This window comes from Macrotis lagotis, chromosome 8, assembly GCF_037893015.1.
Source record: "Macrotis lagotis isolate mMagLag1 chromosome 8, bilby.v1.9.chrom.fasta, whole genome shotgun sequence".
NCBI classification, from domain to species: Eukaryota; Metazoa; Chordata; class Mammalia; order Peramelemorphia; family Peramelidae; genus Macrotis; species Macrotis lagotis.
The window spans coordinates 42,453,424-42,471,988 of record NC_133665.1 but is presented as its reverse complement, the minus strand read 5'-3'; the positions used below and the strand labels follow the sequence as shown (position 1 = coordinate 42,471,988).

Genomic DNA, 18,565 nt, shown 5'->3' with positions numbered 1-18,565 from the left:
GGCCCCAAGTCCTTTGCTCTTTACACTAGTCACATGTTATTTATGTATATGTTTTCTCTCTCAACTGGACTATGAAATCCATAAATTCTTCGATTTTGTTTCTTACTCTAGTACCTAGCTCAGAGCTTTGCATATAATAGGATCTTGGGAAACATTAAGTTGAAGTAATTGCTTTCATATTATCTTTTTTCTGACTTTATTTCTCCATTTATTTTATTGTAAAATAAACGTATCTATGGTACTTAATCTTGTGGCCGTTTCTGGTCTCCTGGTCAGAAATTTGAGGAAAACAGGATTAAGTTTTTATAATTAGTTTCATTCTTCTCGTGTGACCAGAGAGGGTCTTAAATGATGATAATGAGCAAGTATTTACAGAAGTCTTAAAGTCTGCAAAACTATGTTTTTCTCTTTTGTTCTTCACTATAACCCTGTGAGGTGAATGCTTATTTATGTTCTTCATTTTACAGATGAGAAAACTGAAGCTGAGAGAGGTTAAATACCTGAGATATTATTTTCACTCTGATCTCCCTGCAGCCAGTCCAGCACACTACCCACTGTGCCACCCAAAGCCAACTTTTTATACAGTGGCACCTACTCCAAGTATTTCCACATCTCTCTTGTGGAAGTCTGACAATTAATACATCTCCTGCTTTAGTCAAGCACACTGCATTAATAAGACAGGAATTCTGATTAAGAAACTAGGAAATATACATTTTCTTTTAAAATGTATGAATTATAAAATAACTAATGATATATATATAACAGTGAAATTACAGAATTACAGTTTTGGAATTTGAAAGATCTAAGATGTTTTCTAAAGTTCCCCACCCATGTATCTCCTATGTACCTTTCTGACTGATGGTCATTCAAACTCCTCTGAAACATTCCTCAGTATAGGAAGCTCACTGCTCCCCAAAACAAGAACAATTCGTTTTTAAAGAGTTTTTCTCTTTTTCCCCCCCATACTGAGACAAAAATCTGTCTTTGTTCCCATGTTCTTATTCTGTCCTTGGAAATATACAAGGACAGTGTCCTTCAAATACCTGAAGACAGTATCCATGTTTCCCCCTTACATCTTTCTTCTAAAATAAGTTCCCAGTTCTTTTAACTGTCGTAGGATTTTTCCACCAAGATAATTCATGATAGCAGTCATATTCTGCTGCAGATCCCCATTTTAATGCCAATCCCCATTTTAAAATGCAATGCCCCCAATTGGATACAATATTCCAAAAGTGGTCCTACTAGGTTAAAGTACATTAATGCAGTCCAAGAATACATTAGCTTCCCTCGGCCCCCACCCCCACCCCCCAGCCCCAGTCACTACATAATGCTAGCTCTTATCAAACTCACAATTCACTAAAACCCTTAGGTCTTTTTAAAATGAACTTTTTATTCGGCCCCCACTCCCAAGGACCTCCCCCAACTCTCTCTCTCCCATCAAATGCAATACTTAAAATTGAGCTTTTGAACCTGAGGGAATTATGCCTCATTGAAAAGCAAAACGGTGTCATTTTTTAGTTGGTGGAGGTGTCTCCCCAATAAATGTTTATTTTATGTGAAAACTAGCTAACTGAAGCAAATGAAGTTACACTTACTCATGTACAATTTTAACTGCTGACAAGCTCAGGTTAGAGGTGAGAAAATTTGATCAGCAGTTAAAAGATAACAATGAGGAAAATTTTGAAAATTACTGTAATGAAAAATAAATTCAAAAGGAGTAACTCTCTGGAAGTGACCTAACAGACATAGCTGATTATAACACATAACTAGTAAATTTAGTGCTATAATATTTTAATGCCAGTTTCCTTTCATGTAGTCAAGTAACGAAAAAGGCTTTTTATAACCCTTCAATTAATCAGATAGATCTGGTTCAGATTCTATTATGTGCAATCAATCTAATATTCCTATTGAATTTGCTAACTCATTTTAATGTTATTTTCAATCCTTTTGATTCTCCAAAATCTAAGAACAACAAGGAGAAAAATGACAGATATTTGAAAAATCTTTTATAAATGAAACCTTTATTTTTACCAAGAGGTTTTTAGGTGAATTTTTTTAACTAAAATAAATTTGGATGTTTATCATTTTAAGATTTGTTTAATCTTGGGAAAAAAATAAACACTTGATATTCATCTTTTGAAATTTTGTAGGAAACAATCTATATGTTTTATAGTGGGGAATATCTGGATAAATTATACTATATTAATTTAATATATTAAATTTAGTTATTCAATGTATTTTAATTTAATATAATAATATACTTAGTTTAAGATATTAATAAAATATATGGTACAGATATATAAAGCATACAAAGAAACATGAAAAAGATTTATTTGTTGTAATACAGAGCAAAATCATCAGAATCAGAACTGTATTTATATAAACTACAGTTACCAAAAAAAAAGGAAAAGGGAAAAACAGAATGAAGGAAAACAAGACTGACGACAACAGGACCTTAGGCAGGCCTGGAAATCGATACAGAATATTTTCCTAGGCTGTTTAATTCCTTTGGTTCAGAGTTGTTTTAATTTGTCCTTCTCTTAACAAAAGCAATAACTAACAGAGCCAAAGTATTCTCTATCTTTTACTTCAAGATATTAGGAGGATCAGAGGAAAGCCTTTAGTATGTTGGATGAATTCCCTGTGGAGAGCAGTTGGAAATACCTGAAAAAGAATCTCATAGAATGAATAAGCGTAGAGTTTGCAGTCTATATCAGTGGACAGGGTATACACACCAAATGAAAGCACAGAACAATTACAAGGAGGTGAAAATTAGCAGACCCGAAAATTGTTTAGAAGGGTAGTGTCAAACTCAAATAGAAAATAGATTCCTGTAGGTCACAGATAAATATGGAAAATCTCAAATTAACATTATCTATGTTAGACAGCATTTATATTTATTTTTGTTACCATGTCCAAATTATATATATATATAGATTATATATATATATATATATATATATATATATATATATATATATATATATATAATGTTTTTGCAAGGCAAATGGGGTTAAGTGGCTTGCTCAGGGCCACACAGCTAGGTAATTATTAAGTGTCTGTGGCCGGATTTGAACCCAGGTACTCCTGACTCCAGGGCTGGTGCTCTATCCACTGCACCACCTAGCCACCCCCCAAAATTATATTTTAATCTGATTCAGGCTATTCTCAGGAGTTTTGTTGTGGGCCACAAGTTTCACACCTCTGGTTTTGAAGGAACATAGAAGGGAATATAAATGGCTAAATTTGGAATTCTAAGGCAATTTTTTTTACTATTTACTTAACTATATTTTCTATTTTTCTTAATTCAGCAAAATGGTGAGATCAACTTCTAGAATATATCCCACATTTTCTGATATTGAGAAAAACACACTCATGACTTGCAAATAATTATAATGAATTTTTTTCTAATTTATCTAGACTTGTGATTTCAGTGACATAAGAAAATCTCCATAAAGAAAACTATACGTATAAATCATATCTGCATGGTGTACAGTTATGTCCAGTTCTTCATGACCCTATTTGGAGTTTTCTTAGCAAAGATACAGGACAACTAGGTGGTGCAGTGGTCAGACCACTGGTCATGGAATTAGGAAGATGGGAGTTCAAATCTAGCCTCTGACATTTAACTTGGGCAAGTCACTTAATCCTGCTAGCTTCCCATTCAGAGCCATCCCTAGTCATCCCGATTCATTCACTGGATCCAGATGGCTCTGGAGGAAAAAAGGAGACTTTTGGTGATTTAACACAGCACCACCCCCACACTCAAATATAATTCGTGAGCTTGTCATGCCATCACCTCCCTGATGCTATGATCTTCTTCAGGAAGAAAGGACAAATATCAGAAGAAGAAGCAGCAGCAAAAATAATGGAATAGTTTGTCATTTCCTTATTCAACTAATTTCGCAGTTGAGGAAACTGAAGCAATCAGGGTTAGGTGACTAGCCCAAGGTCACACAACTAGGAAGTATCTGAGGTCAGATTTGAACTCAAGAAGAATCTTCCCGACTTCAGACCTGTCATTCAATCCACTTTGCCATATAACTGCCCCTGTAAACAACTCTTCAGTTTAGTCTTAGGGTTCCAGGGCTGCCTGAGGTCCCTGAAAAGTTAAGTAACTTTGCTAAATTTAAATAGCCTGTATGTGTCATAGGTGGAACTTGAACCTCTTTTGGTCCTGATCCTGAGGTTCTCTCCTCAATAATATATGCATTTCCAAATGCTATGGGGTGATCTTCATGCACAGAAATCCTCATCTTCCATGAGAAAGACTAGGTTGATGAGTGCTATTTCTACTGTGCTTTATTTAGAAGTTCTCTGGCTTCTATAATATTAGTGATATTATCGCAAAAATGTGTTCCTCAAGCAACCAAATTTTGCAATTATATATCATAAATTCTCAATGGTCTCATTTTTAGATAAGATGATACCTGAAGACTAGGAAACAAATGACTGGGCTCTTATAAGAGCTATTGATTCTCCTGGAACAACACTGGTAACAAATGAAGATAACTGCTGTCAGGGAGTTTTTACATTACTAAGATTATCCTACTGCTTACCCAGCAGACATTCTTTGAATAAGTCTCTTTAGGAGTCAGGTAATGGAATCTATGCAAGGAATAAATCAATGAGGTACTGTGTCTCACAGTACTTACATATGGATAGACATGTCTTGGGGAAAGGGATCACAAACTTTGTGATAACTAGTGCATTCTTTACAAAAACATTGGAATAGAAGAAAACAGATTTACTGTGAAGAATATGTATTGTTAAAGCATCAAGGAACACCAAACCTATGGTTCCATCTGAGAAGTGATTTGTACAGAATCCTTGAAATTTTATTTAAAGATCACTCAGAATGACCAAATTCATTACGGATACCAAGCCTCTTATTCTACACTACAATCTACACATTGCCTAGGAGGAAGACTCCTGGTTGGAAGTGGCATAGCTGCCACCTTAAGGGAGAGAGACTAGACCTTCACCTCTTTCAATCTTAAGTATCAAATTCCAATTGCTGTCCTGCATTCCAATAAATGTTTTCTGGTACTTAACTCTTTTACAATCATTGTTTATTTTCCCTCATAATTATTACATATATAATGCTTACACATGATTGATTACATGAATGTTCACCACTAAAATTACCCCAGGACTGATAGAACACACATCAAGAAAGAATTATAACTATAACTTTTTTTGGTGTCATATACCCATTCCTAGAATAACATTCTAAAATGTACAAAATAAAACACATAGAATTGAAAAAGGAACCTATCATATTGAAACAAAATTATTAACTTTTTTTCAAAAATCCAAATTCGAGGGCCACAAGTTAAGAACTCCTAGACTAGAGTCTAAGTAATAATGAGCACAGGAAACCTAAGTATTGACAAAGGAAAAAAAAGTCTGAGATATTTTAGAATATTAAAGTTGAATGCTTAGTAAGGGAGTTATATCCATCTGGTAGCCCTGATATCTAGCTGATTCTATTGGAGCTCAATTACTAACACTCCAAGAATGTCAGCAGAAATTAGCAGAAATGGGAACATAACCAAATTTTAAGGCACAGTTCCCCAAATCTATTGTATGCAGGATCCCCAGCAAAGAGACACTGATTGAAACAAGTAGTTTATAATGGCAATTTTCAGAGAGAGCCAAATATGACCATTCAAGCCTGAAATCCAAGAAGTGTGAGAACAGAGAACCAGTGATTTATAAGCACATACTATTTCCTGGCTTGCCACAGTAGTCAATGTTTGTATATATTATAAGTTTAAGCTAATCTAACTCCTAGAACAGATAGCATCAGAGTTTAAGAAATGCCTTTTTGTGTGTGTACCAGCTTATTTTAAAGGATATAAGTGAAAAAAAATTATCCAGGAAGAAAGCTACAAATATTCTAAGGAAGTAGGGTAGAGTAAAAACCTATGTTGAAAAGGTGAGTTAACAGAAGCACTTGTCATAATAGAAGAAGAGAAAAAATAAATTGTACTAATTAAGATATATAATAGGAGTATTATTACATAGTTTTCTGATAGGTGGGTGAATCAATACCTTTTTAAGAAATAGCACCCCATGGACCATGAAGCAAACAAAATATTTACAGGCATAAGTGAGGATGAAGACTCCTACTAAAAAAAGAATTAAGAATATTCACACAGGTACTTGATGAGTCCTTACTCAAGAAGAGAGGGATGATTGTATATGAACCTAATGTGGAAAACCATTGTCTTTTGGAGTATATAACCATATCAAGATTCACCTATCCCAAAGACTATTAAACATTTTTTAAATTTTAGGCAAAGGAGGTTAAGTGATTTGCCCAAGGCTATCCCAGAGACTATTGTTCACTCCTGAGTCATATGGGAATGAGAGCATACCTTTTCAGGCTCTGAGTAGGACACTGAAAATTTAGGGGTACAGAGAACATTTTCTTCTTCTAGTTGAATTTCTATATCTTTGAAAAAGGAAAAATGACAGTCTTCAAGGACTGGATTTGGTGTGTTGGATTTTTTTTTTTTGTACCATAGTTTACAATACTCAAATGATGGACTCAACAAAAGACTGAGTGGATCTTATATGAATTATTTTAAGTAGAAACCAACCTACTTGTCAATCTAAGAATTTATTAAAGTGAAAGGAAGGAATGATATGTATAATCCTATATGCACCTTAAACTTCTAGAAATGATATCTCAAAAAGTTTAGATTGAGGTATATATGATTCCATGGTGAAATGTCTGCATCCATTTAGAGATGATTCTCTTCTTGGAGGATACTCCTCCTCGAGAGAGGAGCTGTTCAGCAAGAGTAATAGAAAGCATAAGGTAGGTCAATCTCTTATGTCTAGACATAAGAGTTACTATGTTCCTAGAAAATTGAGTTACAAATTATCTCAAGTTCTTATGAAAAGTCAGATTTCTCCTTTTCTCACTCCTCCTCTTCCCATTCCATCAACATCTGCTATTTTCTGTTTGACTTAAATGCTATCTGTTTACCTTTCCCTTTAACACCATAATCCTTTAATATGAGCTCATAATTCTATTTTGGACCTTACCCTCTGCTGATTGTCTATTTGCCAAGCAAACTTAAGGTACCAACTCTGCATGACTGACCCATTCTTCTCCCAGTTGTATTCTCCAGCTTGAGAATATGAGACTTTATTATGACAATTTCTAAGCCTTAGTACACTATAGTTCTCATCCCTAGTTTCATCAAAGTGGTTTATTATGGCAGATATTATAAAAAGGAATATGGTGACAGAGAAATGGCTTTTTAAAAAAATGAAATTTTGTTCATAAAATGAAACCCGAGGGAGAAAAAGAGAGGAGGAACCCATGGGGAAAAACACTTCAGGTTCAAAATTAACATGTACAAATGATAGGAAGAATATGACACAATTTGGGACCAATAAAAAGAGCAGCATAAAACTATGAGAAAGGGATTAGAAAGGCTAATGTCAAGAATAAGCAGAGATCCAATCAAAATAGAAGCTAAAACATTTTTAAAAATAAGATTAACAGAGAGAAGGCAGATCTACTCAACTTGTTTTTAAGAGGATAATATTTAAACTGGAAAGGGCAGGCTAAGCATAAAACCTAAGAGAAATAAAGATCCCTAAAGTCACAATAAAATATTCAAATCTCTCTATTAATCTAATTACACTGCATGATATTGAAAACTTTTATATATCATCATAGAATCAAAATTAGTGATCTCTGAGAAATGGTAGCAGGAAGGGATTTCAGAAGATAGGATCAGATTATTGGTCTCAGGAAAAGTAGGTGGGCAACTATGTAAAAGATGGGTTAGATGTGATGATTTGTTTTGCTTGCTTGTACTTAATGAAAAGAGAATTTTGTAAGGGGGCTAGAGTCATTAAGACATGAAGGACATATTTTTAAAAAGGAAAGTGAATAAGGCATTTTTTAAAAAAGGAATAAATTAGAGAGAGCACTTGTGCCAGTTCTGAAATTTGTGCCAGATGTCTGAAATTTGAAAGCCTACTAATTAGATTAATAAGTAATTTAATGGAGAGGCAGCATAGCATAGCTGATAGAGAGCTGGTCTTAGAGTCAGATTCTGTTTCTGATATATATATATATATATATATATATATATATACATATATGCATATATATATACTAACTATATGACTGTAGATGAATCATTTAGCTTTTCAGTTATCAGCTAACTTTAGACTTTGTCTAAAACTTATATTACAGGTGGCAAGCTACACTTATTTCACTACAAGGAAACTCTTATAGCAATGAAATTATGGATCTAGTCCAAAAAAGGAAATGATTCAATATTACTATTAATTTTTTTCTCACAATTTGCTTTCATTGTTTACTTTTCTACAATGATTAAAAAGTCTGATTGATAGTGGAATATAACATAATTTTAAGTAAACTAGTAAGTCAGTGGGATTTGGGACAACTGTTTTTAACATTTTTGGACATTAGTTTTCTTGTCTATGAAAACAAGACTGGATTGAGTGAATTCTAAAGTTGATTTCTTTCCTAAAATTCTGTGATTCTATGATCACTGAGAAAATGTCATTAAACAATGCTAATAAATACGCTCAGTTTAAAGTCAGAAAGTAAGGTTTTAGAATTGTATTGAGTTATTTATTCTTTAGTCCAACCTAGTAATAGAAGTTTAGTCTATCAAATGACCATTTTTCAAAAACACAATTAACAAAACCCTTCTAAGTATGAGTCCACAGTTATGATTATCATTTCTAAAATTTCTAAGCAGGACAGCTAGCAATGTAATGCCAAAGTAGTTAAATGAACTCAGCAATAAGTACCACATGAACTATTTAGGCTTTAATGGGATGTTTTTCCTCACCTTTTGTGCTGCAAGGTGGAGTGCTGTTCTCTGGCTGTGATCAGCTCTATTAACATCTGCTCCTGCCTTTAGGAGGGCATCTGCACAATCAACACGGTCAGCCAACACACAGTACATGAGAGGGGTTCTCCCAAACTGATCTTCTTTGTCTTTCAGGTCACGATTTCCTGAAAGGATGAAGAGTGGATAGTAATAAGTTCACTGTTCAAGAAAACATAAGATTTTAAATACCTTATCAATAATTTATCAAAATTATCATATTGGTCATATAACCAGCAAGACAATGAAATAGGTGCATTGTGAAAAACCTGAAATACACTCAAAAGAAACTGTATGTCAGATCAAAACTAATTATAACTGATTCCACAAGACCATATAGAACACTGGCTTTCCTCTCCAACCCAAGGTAAAAATCTCATAAAATAACAACAGCACTTGAATTCTCACAGCTCTTACTCTTCATCCCAATCCCAACCAAACATGGCAGCAAATGCAAGCAAAATCAAACAAAACAAAAATAGTAGTTGTGAATGAAGGTCTTTGGGTTGGGGCAGATCTTTGCAAGAAATAAGGCTAGTAGAAACTTAGGAAAATTTTATAAAATAACTTCTATCTGTTAAAATTGTGTAACCATGAATTTGTGAGTGTTATCTCCAGGCCTACCAGTTATATTGGGTCTGGATTCTGGTGGTATTTCTAAATTGTGATTTGTACCATAAAATTTCGCTTAAAAGTACTTTGACTGATATAATGAATTTAATTTAAAATAACTTTATAATATATTATAGGTAACATATTGGTAATAAATTTAAAAATTAATTTATTAAAATTTAATATTAAATTTAATAATTTAAATAAACACAACTTGTAGAAGATGGTGGAGTATAGAGGAGCAGAAATTCTTTTCTATCACCTACTCTATATAAATTATCTGAATTTTCTATGCATTATCAACAAAATTGAACAGGAAGAGATAGAAAAAAGAAATTCTATTTGAAGTAATTACAGAATTTATAAAATAAATGTGAGTATATCTACTAAACTACAGAGGAATTATATGAACATATGAATATTACAACTTCAAATAATCTTTACAGTAACAAGGGTAGCCTTAAATAACTGGAGATATTAATTTCTCATGGGTAGACTGAATCAATATAAAAAATAACATTACTTAATATATTTATATGTATAAAACTAGAAAAAATAACAAAATTCATCTGGAGAAGTAAATCTTCAAAGAAATAATGAAAACAATTGGGAAGGAATGGGACAGTGACAGATCTCAAATCAGATTACAAAGAAGTAATCATCGAAATAATTTGGTGCTGATGAAAAAATTTTAGTAAGTGGAGCTCAATATCCTGAAGCAAAAGAACCCATTAGCAATAAATGCAAAGATCATAAACTTCTGGAAACAAACCAGAAAGAAGTTTGGTAGAAGTTGGGTATAGACTAACATCTAACACTATATACTAAAATAAACTTCACATGGATACATGATAGACATCATGAACTTCATACAAAAACTTGGGAAGTCAAGAATAATGGGAGTCCAACAAATGTAGCAATGGCTAAAACAATTATCATATACAAATATAATTTAATATTATTATACTATAAATAATTATAAAAATGATTGTTTTAGAAGAGTTGTAAGACTTGATGAAGAATGAATTGAGTAGCACCAGGAGAACAATTTATACTAACACAACAACATTGTAAAAACAATTTTGAAAGACTTAGGAAATCTCATCAGCATGATTCTAGAGGATCACTGTTGATTCTAAGAGAGAAAAGAGGGATTAAATATGCACAGTGAGACACACATTTTTTGCATGTAGCCAATATGGGAATGTGTTTTGCTCAATGATGTTCATTTCTCAGAGTTGTTTTTTATTTCCTTTATACCTCTCCTGGTAGGAGGAGAAGATAGGAGAAAGAATCAAAATAAATGCCTGCCTTCATAGAAAAAAAGAGTTAAATGTTAAAATAAAGCCTTCCTAAACTTATAAATAAATGCTTCCCCACTCTAAAGTTCTTTCCAGATATGGAAGAGAAAAGAGAGAGGGAACAAGCATTTATGTAGTGCCCCTCATATTGGGGCACAGTGGATAAAGAGCTGGGCCTACAGTCAAGAAGTCCTGAGTTCAAATCCAGCCTCATTCACATAAAATGAGTTGGAGAAGGAAATGGCAAAACTCCTGAATTTCTGCCAAGAAAACCCCAAATGGGGGTCACAAAGAGTGGGACATGAAGGAAATGACAGAACAACAATATCTACTCTGTCCTTGGTTCTGGGCTAAGCACTTTACAACTCATTATTTCATATGTATCTGAATGATGGAAACTGTATCAATATTTTATCAGACTTCTAGAAAAACAATGTCCTCCACAAAATATTGTCCTGTCTTATTCAAAAACCTGACTTAATTTGAGGAACCTGGGTAAAAGTTGTATATGGTGGTGAGGATGAGAAAAGCAAGGGGGTCTTTAAAGACTCATTCTGAGGAAAGAAAAAAATTAAGACTAGTGAATTAAGTGAATAAGTGAGTTAAGAATAGGGTAAGAGTCTCTAAATAATCCATTTAAGAATAAACTGGGAGCAGCTAGGTGCTATAGTGGAAAGAACATAGGCCTTAGAGTCAAGAGGACCTGAGTTTAAATTCAGTCTCAAATACTTAATAGCTGTGTCACCCGGGACAAATCACTTAACCCTGATTGCCTCAAAAAAAAGTAGAATCTCTTTTCCTAATCCTTGTCCTGAATAAGGCAAACTGATTATTTTGATTTTTGCCTTGCCACTGGACCTTGATGATTCTGGATGAGTGGGGCTGATGACTTCATAACTCTGCCTCACTTAAATCTAATTCATGCCAAGTCAAGAAAGATGTCACCCATCATGATGTCATAAGTCCTTTTCAAAAATGAAAGACAAATTACACAAAACCTGCAGTTCATTCAAGTATAAATCATTTGTAGACAGGTAGCAGGTGTCTGAGTCTAAGAAGCCTTTATTATACATTCTTTTGGGGGGGGTGTTGCAAGGCAATGGGGTTAAATGACTTGCCCAAGGTCACACAGCTAGGTAATTATTAAATATTGGAGGTCAAATTTAAACTCAGGTCCTCCTGATTCCAGGGCCTGTGCTCTATCCACTGTGCCACCTAGCTGCCTCTTATTATATATTATTATTTTTATTTTTTAAAATTTTCCTTAATTTATTTACACATTACCAAAATATTCTTGTTTAAGAGTAAACATGATATCCCCTCCCCCATAAAAAATGAGGAATAAAGTGAAAGAAAGAGAAGAAAAATGTGTTTCAGTCTGTGTTCTGATACCATCAGCTCTGTCTCTGGAGTTGATTGCATTCTTTATCATAAGTCCATCATAGAAGTTACTTCCATATTTTTCCACAGTTGCTGTTGCTGATTGTAATTCCTTCCATCCATTCCTCCCCACTACCATCTATTATATTTTCTCTCTCCTTTCACTCTGTCTCTCTTCAAAAGTGTACTGTGGGGCAGCTGAGTGGTGCAGGGTACAGGGTACAGAGCGCTGGCCCCAGAGCCAGGAGGCCCCAAGCCTACATCCCACCCCAGAGACCCAACAATTATCCAGCCCCATGATCCCAGACAGGCCACCCAATCCCACCACCTTGCAAAAAGTAAAAAAGAAAATTTGTTATATCTGACTATCCCCTCTTATGATCTACCTTCTCCTTTATCACCCACATCCTCCCTCCCCTCCCCCTTCCCCCTCCTCTCCTTTTCCTTTCTGTCTATACCCTATTGAGTGTGTATGCTGTTTCCTCTCTGAGCCATTTCCAATGAGAATGAAGGCTCCCTCATTCCCCCTTGCCTTCCCTCCCTTCCATACCATTGTAAAAGCTACATGAAATATCTTAGCCTATTCTACCTCTCCTTTTCTTACTCCCAGTTCATTTCCCTTTCACCCATTGAATCCATTTTTACAATATATCATATCTTCAAATTCAGCTCTCTCCCATGCCTCATCTATAAATGCTCCTTCTACCTACTCTATTAAATGAGAAGGTTCATGTGAGTATTATCATTATCATATTTCCATGCAGGAATACACACAATTCATCATCATCAAGTCCCTCATTTTACCCTCCTCGTTCACTCTCTCTATGCTTCACCTGAGTCCTGTACTTGAAGATCAAACTTTCTCTGCTCTGGTTGTTTCAACAGGAACATTTGAAATTCCCTTGTCTCTTTGAAAGTCCATCTATTCCCCTGGAACAGGGTGTCCAGTTTTGCTGGGTAGTCAATTCTCAGTTGCATTCCAAACTCTTTTGCCTTTCAGAATATTATATTCCAAGCCCTACAAGCCCTTAATGTAGATGCTGCTAAATCCTGGGTAATCCAGACTGTAGCTCCACAATATTTGAATTGTTTCCTTCTGGTTGCTTGTAATATTTTCTTTTTGAGTTGGGAGTTCTGGAACTTCATTATAATATTCCTGGAGGTTATTTTTTTGGATCTCTCTCAGGAGGAGATCAATGGATTCTCTCAATTTCTATTTTACCCTCTGCTTCTAGGATATCAGGGTAATTTTCCTGTAGAAACTCTTTTAAAAAGAGGTCAAGGCTCTTTTCTTGATCATATCTTTCAGATAGCCTGATAATTTTAAAATTATCTTTCCTAGATTTGTTTTTTCCAGATCAGTTGTTTTTCCAGTGAGATATTTCACATTTTCTTCTAGGTTTTCATTCTTTTGGTGTTGAATTATTCTATCTTGATTTCTCGCAAAATCATCAGTTTCCTTTAGCTCCATTCTACATATAAAGGATTTGTTTTCCTCAGAGAGCTTTCTTATCTCCTTTTCCATCTGGCCAATTCTAAAACACTCTTCTCTTCAACAACTGTTTTTTAGATTTTTTTTGCAAGGCAAATGGGGTTAAATGGCTTGCCCAAGGCCACACAGCTAGGTAATTATTAAGTGTCTGAGACTGGATTTGAACCCAGGTACTCCTGACTCCAGGGCCAGTGCTTTATCCACTGCACCACCTAGCTGCCCCCTTCAATAACTTTTTGAACTGTTTTATCCATTTGACCTAAACTGGTTTTTAACATGTTATTTTCTTCAGCATTTTTCTGGATCTCCTTGACTAAACTGCTGACTTTGTTTTCATGTTTTTCCTGCATGTCTCTCATTTCTTTTCCCAATTTTTCTTCTACCTACCTTGATTTTCAAAATCTTTTTTAAGCTCTATCATAGCCTGAGTCCAACTTCTATATTTCTTGGAGTCTTTAGATGCAGAAACTTAGACTTTCTCATCTTCAAAGAGTGTATTTTGCTACTCCATGGGACCAAAGTAATTGTCTATGGTCAGGATCATTTTTTTTTCTGTTTACTCATTTCCCCAGCCTGATTTGGGTATGCTTCCCAAGCTTTTGAGTATTATTGGAATACCCTCACATGGACCTCAGTATGTGAGGCTCCGACTGCTCTTCTGGTCTGTTGAATGGCCACAAGCTCACTCCTCTGGGACCCAGACTGCGACCAGAGTCTGAATGTGGTCAAAGCCCCAGAGTCCTTTCCCAGGGACAGAGGACAGACCTTGGCAGTCTCCCTCTACTCCCTTACCTTCCATGGGCTGAGTGCTCAGAGTATAGCTGTCAGGTGACTCCTGCTGTGTGGCTCCATAGTCCTGCTTCCATTTCCTGGAATCTGGCTGCACTGAGGGCTGTTGCCACACTGAGGAGGGCCATGCTGGCCTGGACTTCATGCTCACTCTGGCAGAGATCACACTGCTGATCTTCCAAGTTGTGCTTGGTGCACCCTGGGGTGGCAGGTCAGGAAATTGCTTCTGCTGCCAGGAGCTGGGGCTCCCAGGGACCCAAGTACCCTTGGGTTGTTTCCAGAAGGCCCCTCCAACCCTGTGGAATAGAGCCTTCCCACTATTTTCCAGGTTACCTTGGGCTGGAGAATTGCCTTACTGGGACTTTCTGTGTGTTCTATCTCTTGAAAATTTAGTTAGAGTACTAATTTAAGGTTTTTAAAATATTTTAGAGACAGTACCTAAGAGAGGCTGTTCTCCTGCTGCCATTTTGGCTCAGCTCCCATGAGGTGCTATTTATTATACATTCTTTTTTATTTTTAGGTTTTTGCAAGGCAAATGGGGTTAAGTGGCTTGCCCAAGGCCACACAGCTAGGTCATTATTAAGTGTCTGAGACCAGATTTGAACCCAGGTACTCCTGACTCCAGGGCTGGTACTCTATCCATTGCGCTACCTAGCTGCCCCTATTATGCATTCTTAATAAATACCTTTGCTAAGAGAAAATTGTGACCACCCGATGAGTCTTAATGTAAAGCACATTGATAGAAGCTCTTACTTAGAAGGATGGTCACATATGACATATTTTAGAAATGCAAGAATAGTCATTCCCTTGGGTACTCAACCTCAAACCTGTATCAAGTTGGAGGGGGAGCTACAGAAGCAAGAGCAGATTTGGTACAGGAAGAACAGGACTGAAAGAAACTTGTCTAGCAGAACAATGGGAGGAGCTGCAAGCAATGATGTGGAAACCAAATGTGGAAAAACAAGAATAAGAAACAATGCAGTTTCCCCTGTCAGCTGTTAAGAAATGGGCTTGCAAACAGCAAAGGAAGTTCTTCAAACACCAAACTAGGTGCAGAAGGAGGGCATTTTGGCTTGAACTGTCAAGAGAAAGATAAAGTAGTCTGATGTTTGATTCTGAAAACCTCAAACATCCACTTTAGTCCCAGAGATGCAATCATCTCAGTAATGATGCAAGAATTTTCAGAATTTGATGAGTTAGCTTAAGGAAAAAAACCCTAGAAATTCTCAAATGTCATTAATATATGTTCAAAAGTGAGGCATGATGATTATAGATGTATCATCCTAAATGTCAAAATTATATACATGAATGATTAAAAGATCAATTAAGGAAGGACTCTAATAAGGAGATCAAAGCAATCCATAGTCATATGAAAAATTGCTCCAAATCATTCCTTATTAGAGAAATGCAAATTAAAGCTTCTTTGAGATACCACCTCACAGCTCTCAGCTGGTCAATATGACCAGAAAGGATAATGATCATTGTTGGAAGGGTTGTGGGAAATCTGGGACACTATTACATTGTTGGTAGAGTTGTGAACTCATCCAGCCTTTCTGGAGAGAAATTTCAAATTACGCCCAAGGGCAACAAAAAAGTGCATATACCACTACTGGGTCTACTCTGAAGAGATGATGAAAAAGGGTAAAAACATCACTTGTACAAAAATATTCATAGCAGCCCTGTTTGTAGTGGCAAAGAATTGGAAATCAAGTAAATGTCCTTCAGTTGGGGAATGGCTTAGCAAACTGTGGTGTATGTATGTCATGGAACACTATTGTTCTATTAGAAACCAGGAAAGATGGGAATTCAGGGAAGCCTGGAAAGATTTGCATGAATTGATGCTGAGTGAGATGAGAAGAACCAGAAAAACACTATACATCCTAACAGCAGCATGGGGGCAATCATCAACCCTGCTGGGCTCGCTCATTCCATCAGTGCAACAATCAGGGACAATTTGGGGCTGTCTGCAATGGAGAATACCATCTGTATCCAGATAAAGAATTGTGGAGTTTTAAAAAAGACCAAAGACTATTACCTTCAATTTAGGAAAAAACCCTGATATCTTATTGTCTGATCTTGCTATCTCTTATACTTTGTTTCTTCCTTAAGGATATGATTTCTCTCTCATCACATTCAATTTGGATCATTGTTTACCATGGAAACAATGTAAAGACTGACAAATTGCCTTCTGTGGGGGCTGGGGTGAAGGAAGTATGATTAGGGGAAAATTGTAAAACTCAAAATAATAAAATATTTATAAAAAAATGAAGGACTCTAATAAAACAGGTAGATAAGGTAAGGTGGATTTACAAAAAAAAGATATAGAAGAGAGCCAAGATGAAAAAACAAGGGGTCAGAATTGCAAAAGGATATATTCACACTAAAGAGATCATGGACTCAATACTTACATACTAAAGGACTACTATGTGGAAAGTAACCTTGATAGCAATGGGAAGATAAACCCTTTAGCTGATAGAGGAAGAAATGCTTATTTTTTAAAGTAGCTTTCCTAATCAACTGAGGTTCTCCATCAATCCCTGCTTATTTTTAAACAGATGCTGAGAGTTATATGGATGTGGAAAGAACTAAAAATCTTTCTTTCATCTACAGATATAATGTAGTTTTTGAACTGAAGATTTGTACACAATGGAGTAAGATCTAAAATCTTGAATGATTTTGTAAGAGTTTAAATAAACATAATGTGGCCAAATTTGTTCAAGACTAATGCCAACATTGGTCCTATCTTTTCCACCATCTGGTCCTTCCTTTTTTAGTAAACAAGTAACTTGTTCAAAATATGAGATTCCATTAAAGTTTCATTTCCATTAAGTTGTCAAAGGGGAAATGTATCTCTGTTCAATAGGTATAAATTAAAGTGCAGAGCTAAAGTCTATAAAGGTATGAATCTGGAGTATGAAAATGTTTATTTCTGCTAATGTCACTATTATGTTACTTTACATATTTATGTACATGTCAGCAGTATATGGGCAGCCAGGTAGCACAGTGGATAGAATGCAGAGTCTAAAGTCAGGAAGATATCTTCATGAGTTCAGATTTGATTCCAGACATTTGCTAGCTGTCTCCCTAATTAAGTCATTTAATCTTGTTTCAGTTTTCCCATGTGTAAAATGTGCTAGAGAAGGAAATGGCAAAACACTCCAGCATCTTTTCCAAGAAAACCCCAAATGATAATTTTACTTCTAATGCATTTATCAAATTATTTTATAGTTATTTAAATGCAATAGCATTTATTAATAAGTGAAAAAAGAATTTATTAAGTGCTTACTTTGCTACATATGGAGGCTATAAAACAGAAAAAGTGAGAATTCTTCCTTTCAAGGAACACCCACTCTAGTGAAATGTAAAAATGATAAATTGTTGGACAGATGGAAAAGTTCAGAAGTCATGAGAGTTCATCATTCATCAGCAAAACACAATAGTACTGAGATATACCAATTAAACAGATGAGAGAAGGATCTTCAGCACACACAAGTAGGACAAATAGTAAGGTCTGGTGATTCTCCATCTTGCCAAAACTTACTTTCATCTCATTGAAGTTGTTTGAGCAATTCATCATCTCGGATGGGAAAAAAGGAAGGGAACAGTAAAAGGAGAAGGTAAAGAAATGGAAAGGTGCCCTTAGTGATGATATATACTATGTTCAAGGTACTAGGAATACAAAGATAAATTTTTAAAAATTCCATTTCCTATGTAGATCTAAATTAGATAGACTCTACTACAGTAGGAACCTTGCATCTTTCTTAGCATTTGGTAAAATGATGCTCATATAGTTGGTGCATAGTGTTTGTATTGCATCAAACTAATTTGGTTCTAAAAAATCATTTAAAGTTTCTGACAATTTGTTTGGAAATAGTGATTAAAATGAATCTTAAGTGATTTTTCACTATTCTTTCAGAGGAAAAAAAATCTCAAGAAATTTTAGGCAACTAAGTGATGCAGTAGATAAATCCATGAACTGGACTGCGATTTAAGAAAGCCTGAATTTGAATCCTGCCTTAGATCCTCACTATCGATAAAAATCTAATTGTCAATCTCTCTCAGCCTCAGCAGTTGTAAAATGGGAACAATAACCATTC

The 18,565-nt window shown here is 35.3% G+C and overlaps 1 protein-coding gene and 1 long non-coding RNA gene across 2 annotated transcripts in view; one reads left to right on the top strand and one right to left on the bottom strand.

Moving 5' to 3' along the window:
- INVS (inversin) overlaps positions 1-18,565 on the bottom strand; it is a 247,342-nt gene that overhangs the window by 199,527 nt on the left and 29,250 nt on the right. Inside the window, exon 3 of the mRNA XM_074196730.1 lies at positions 8,856-9,022. Within this exon, the coding sequence (XP_074052831.1) occupies positions 8,856-9,022 (167 nt within the window). The remainder of the gene's footprint in view (positions 1-8,855; positions 9,023-18,565) is intronic.
- LOC141495436 (uncharacterized) overlaps positions 1-18,565 on the top strand; it is a 64,653-nt gene that overhangs the window by 39,181 nt on the left and 6,907 nt on the right. The window lies entirely within an intron of this gene.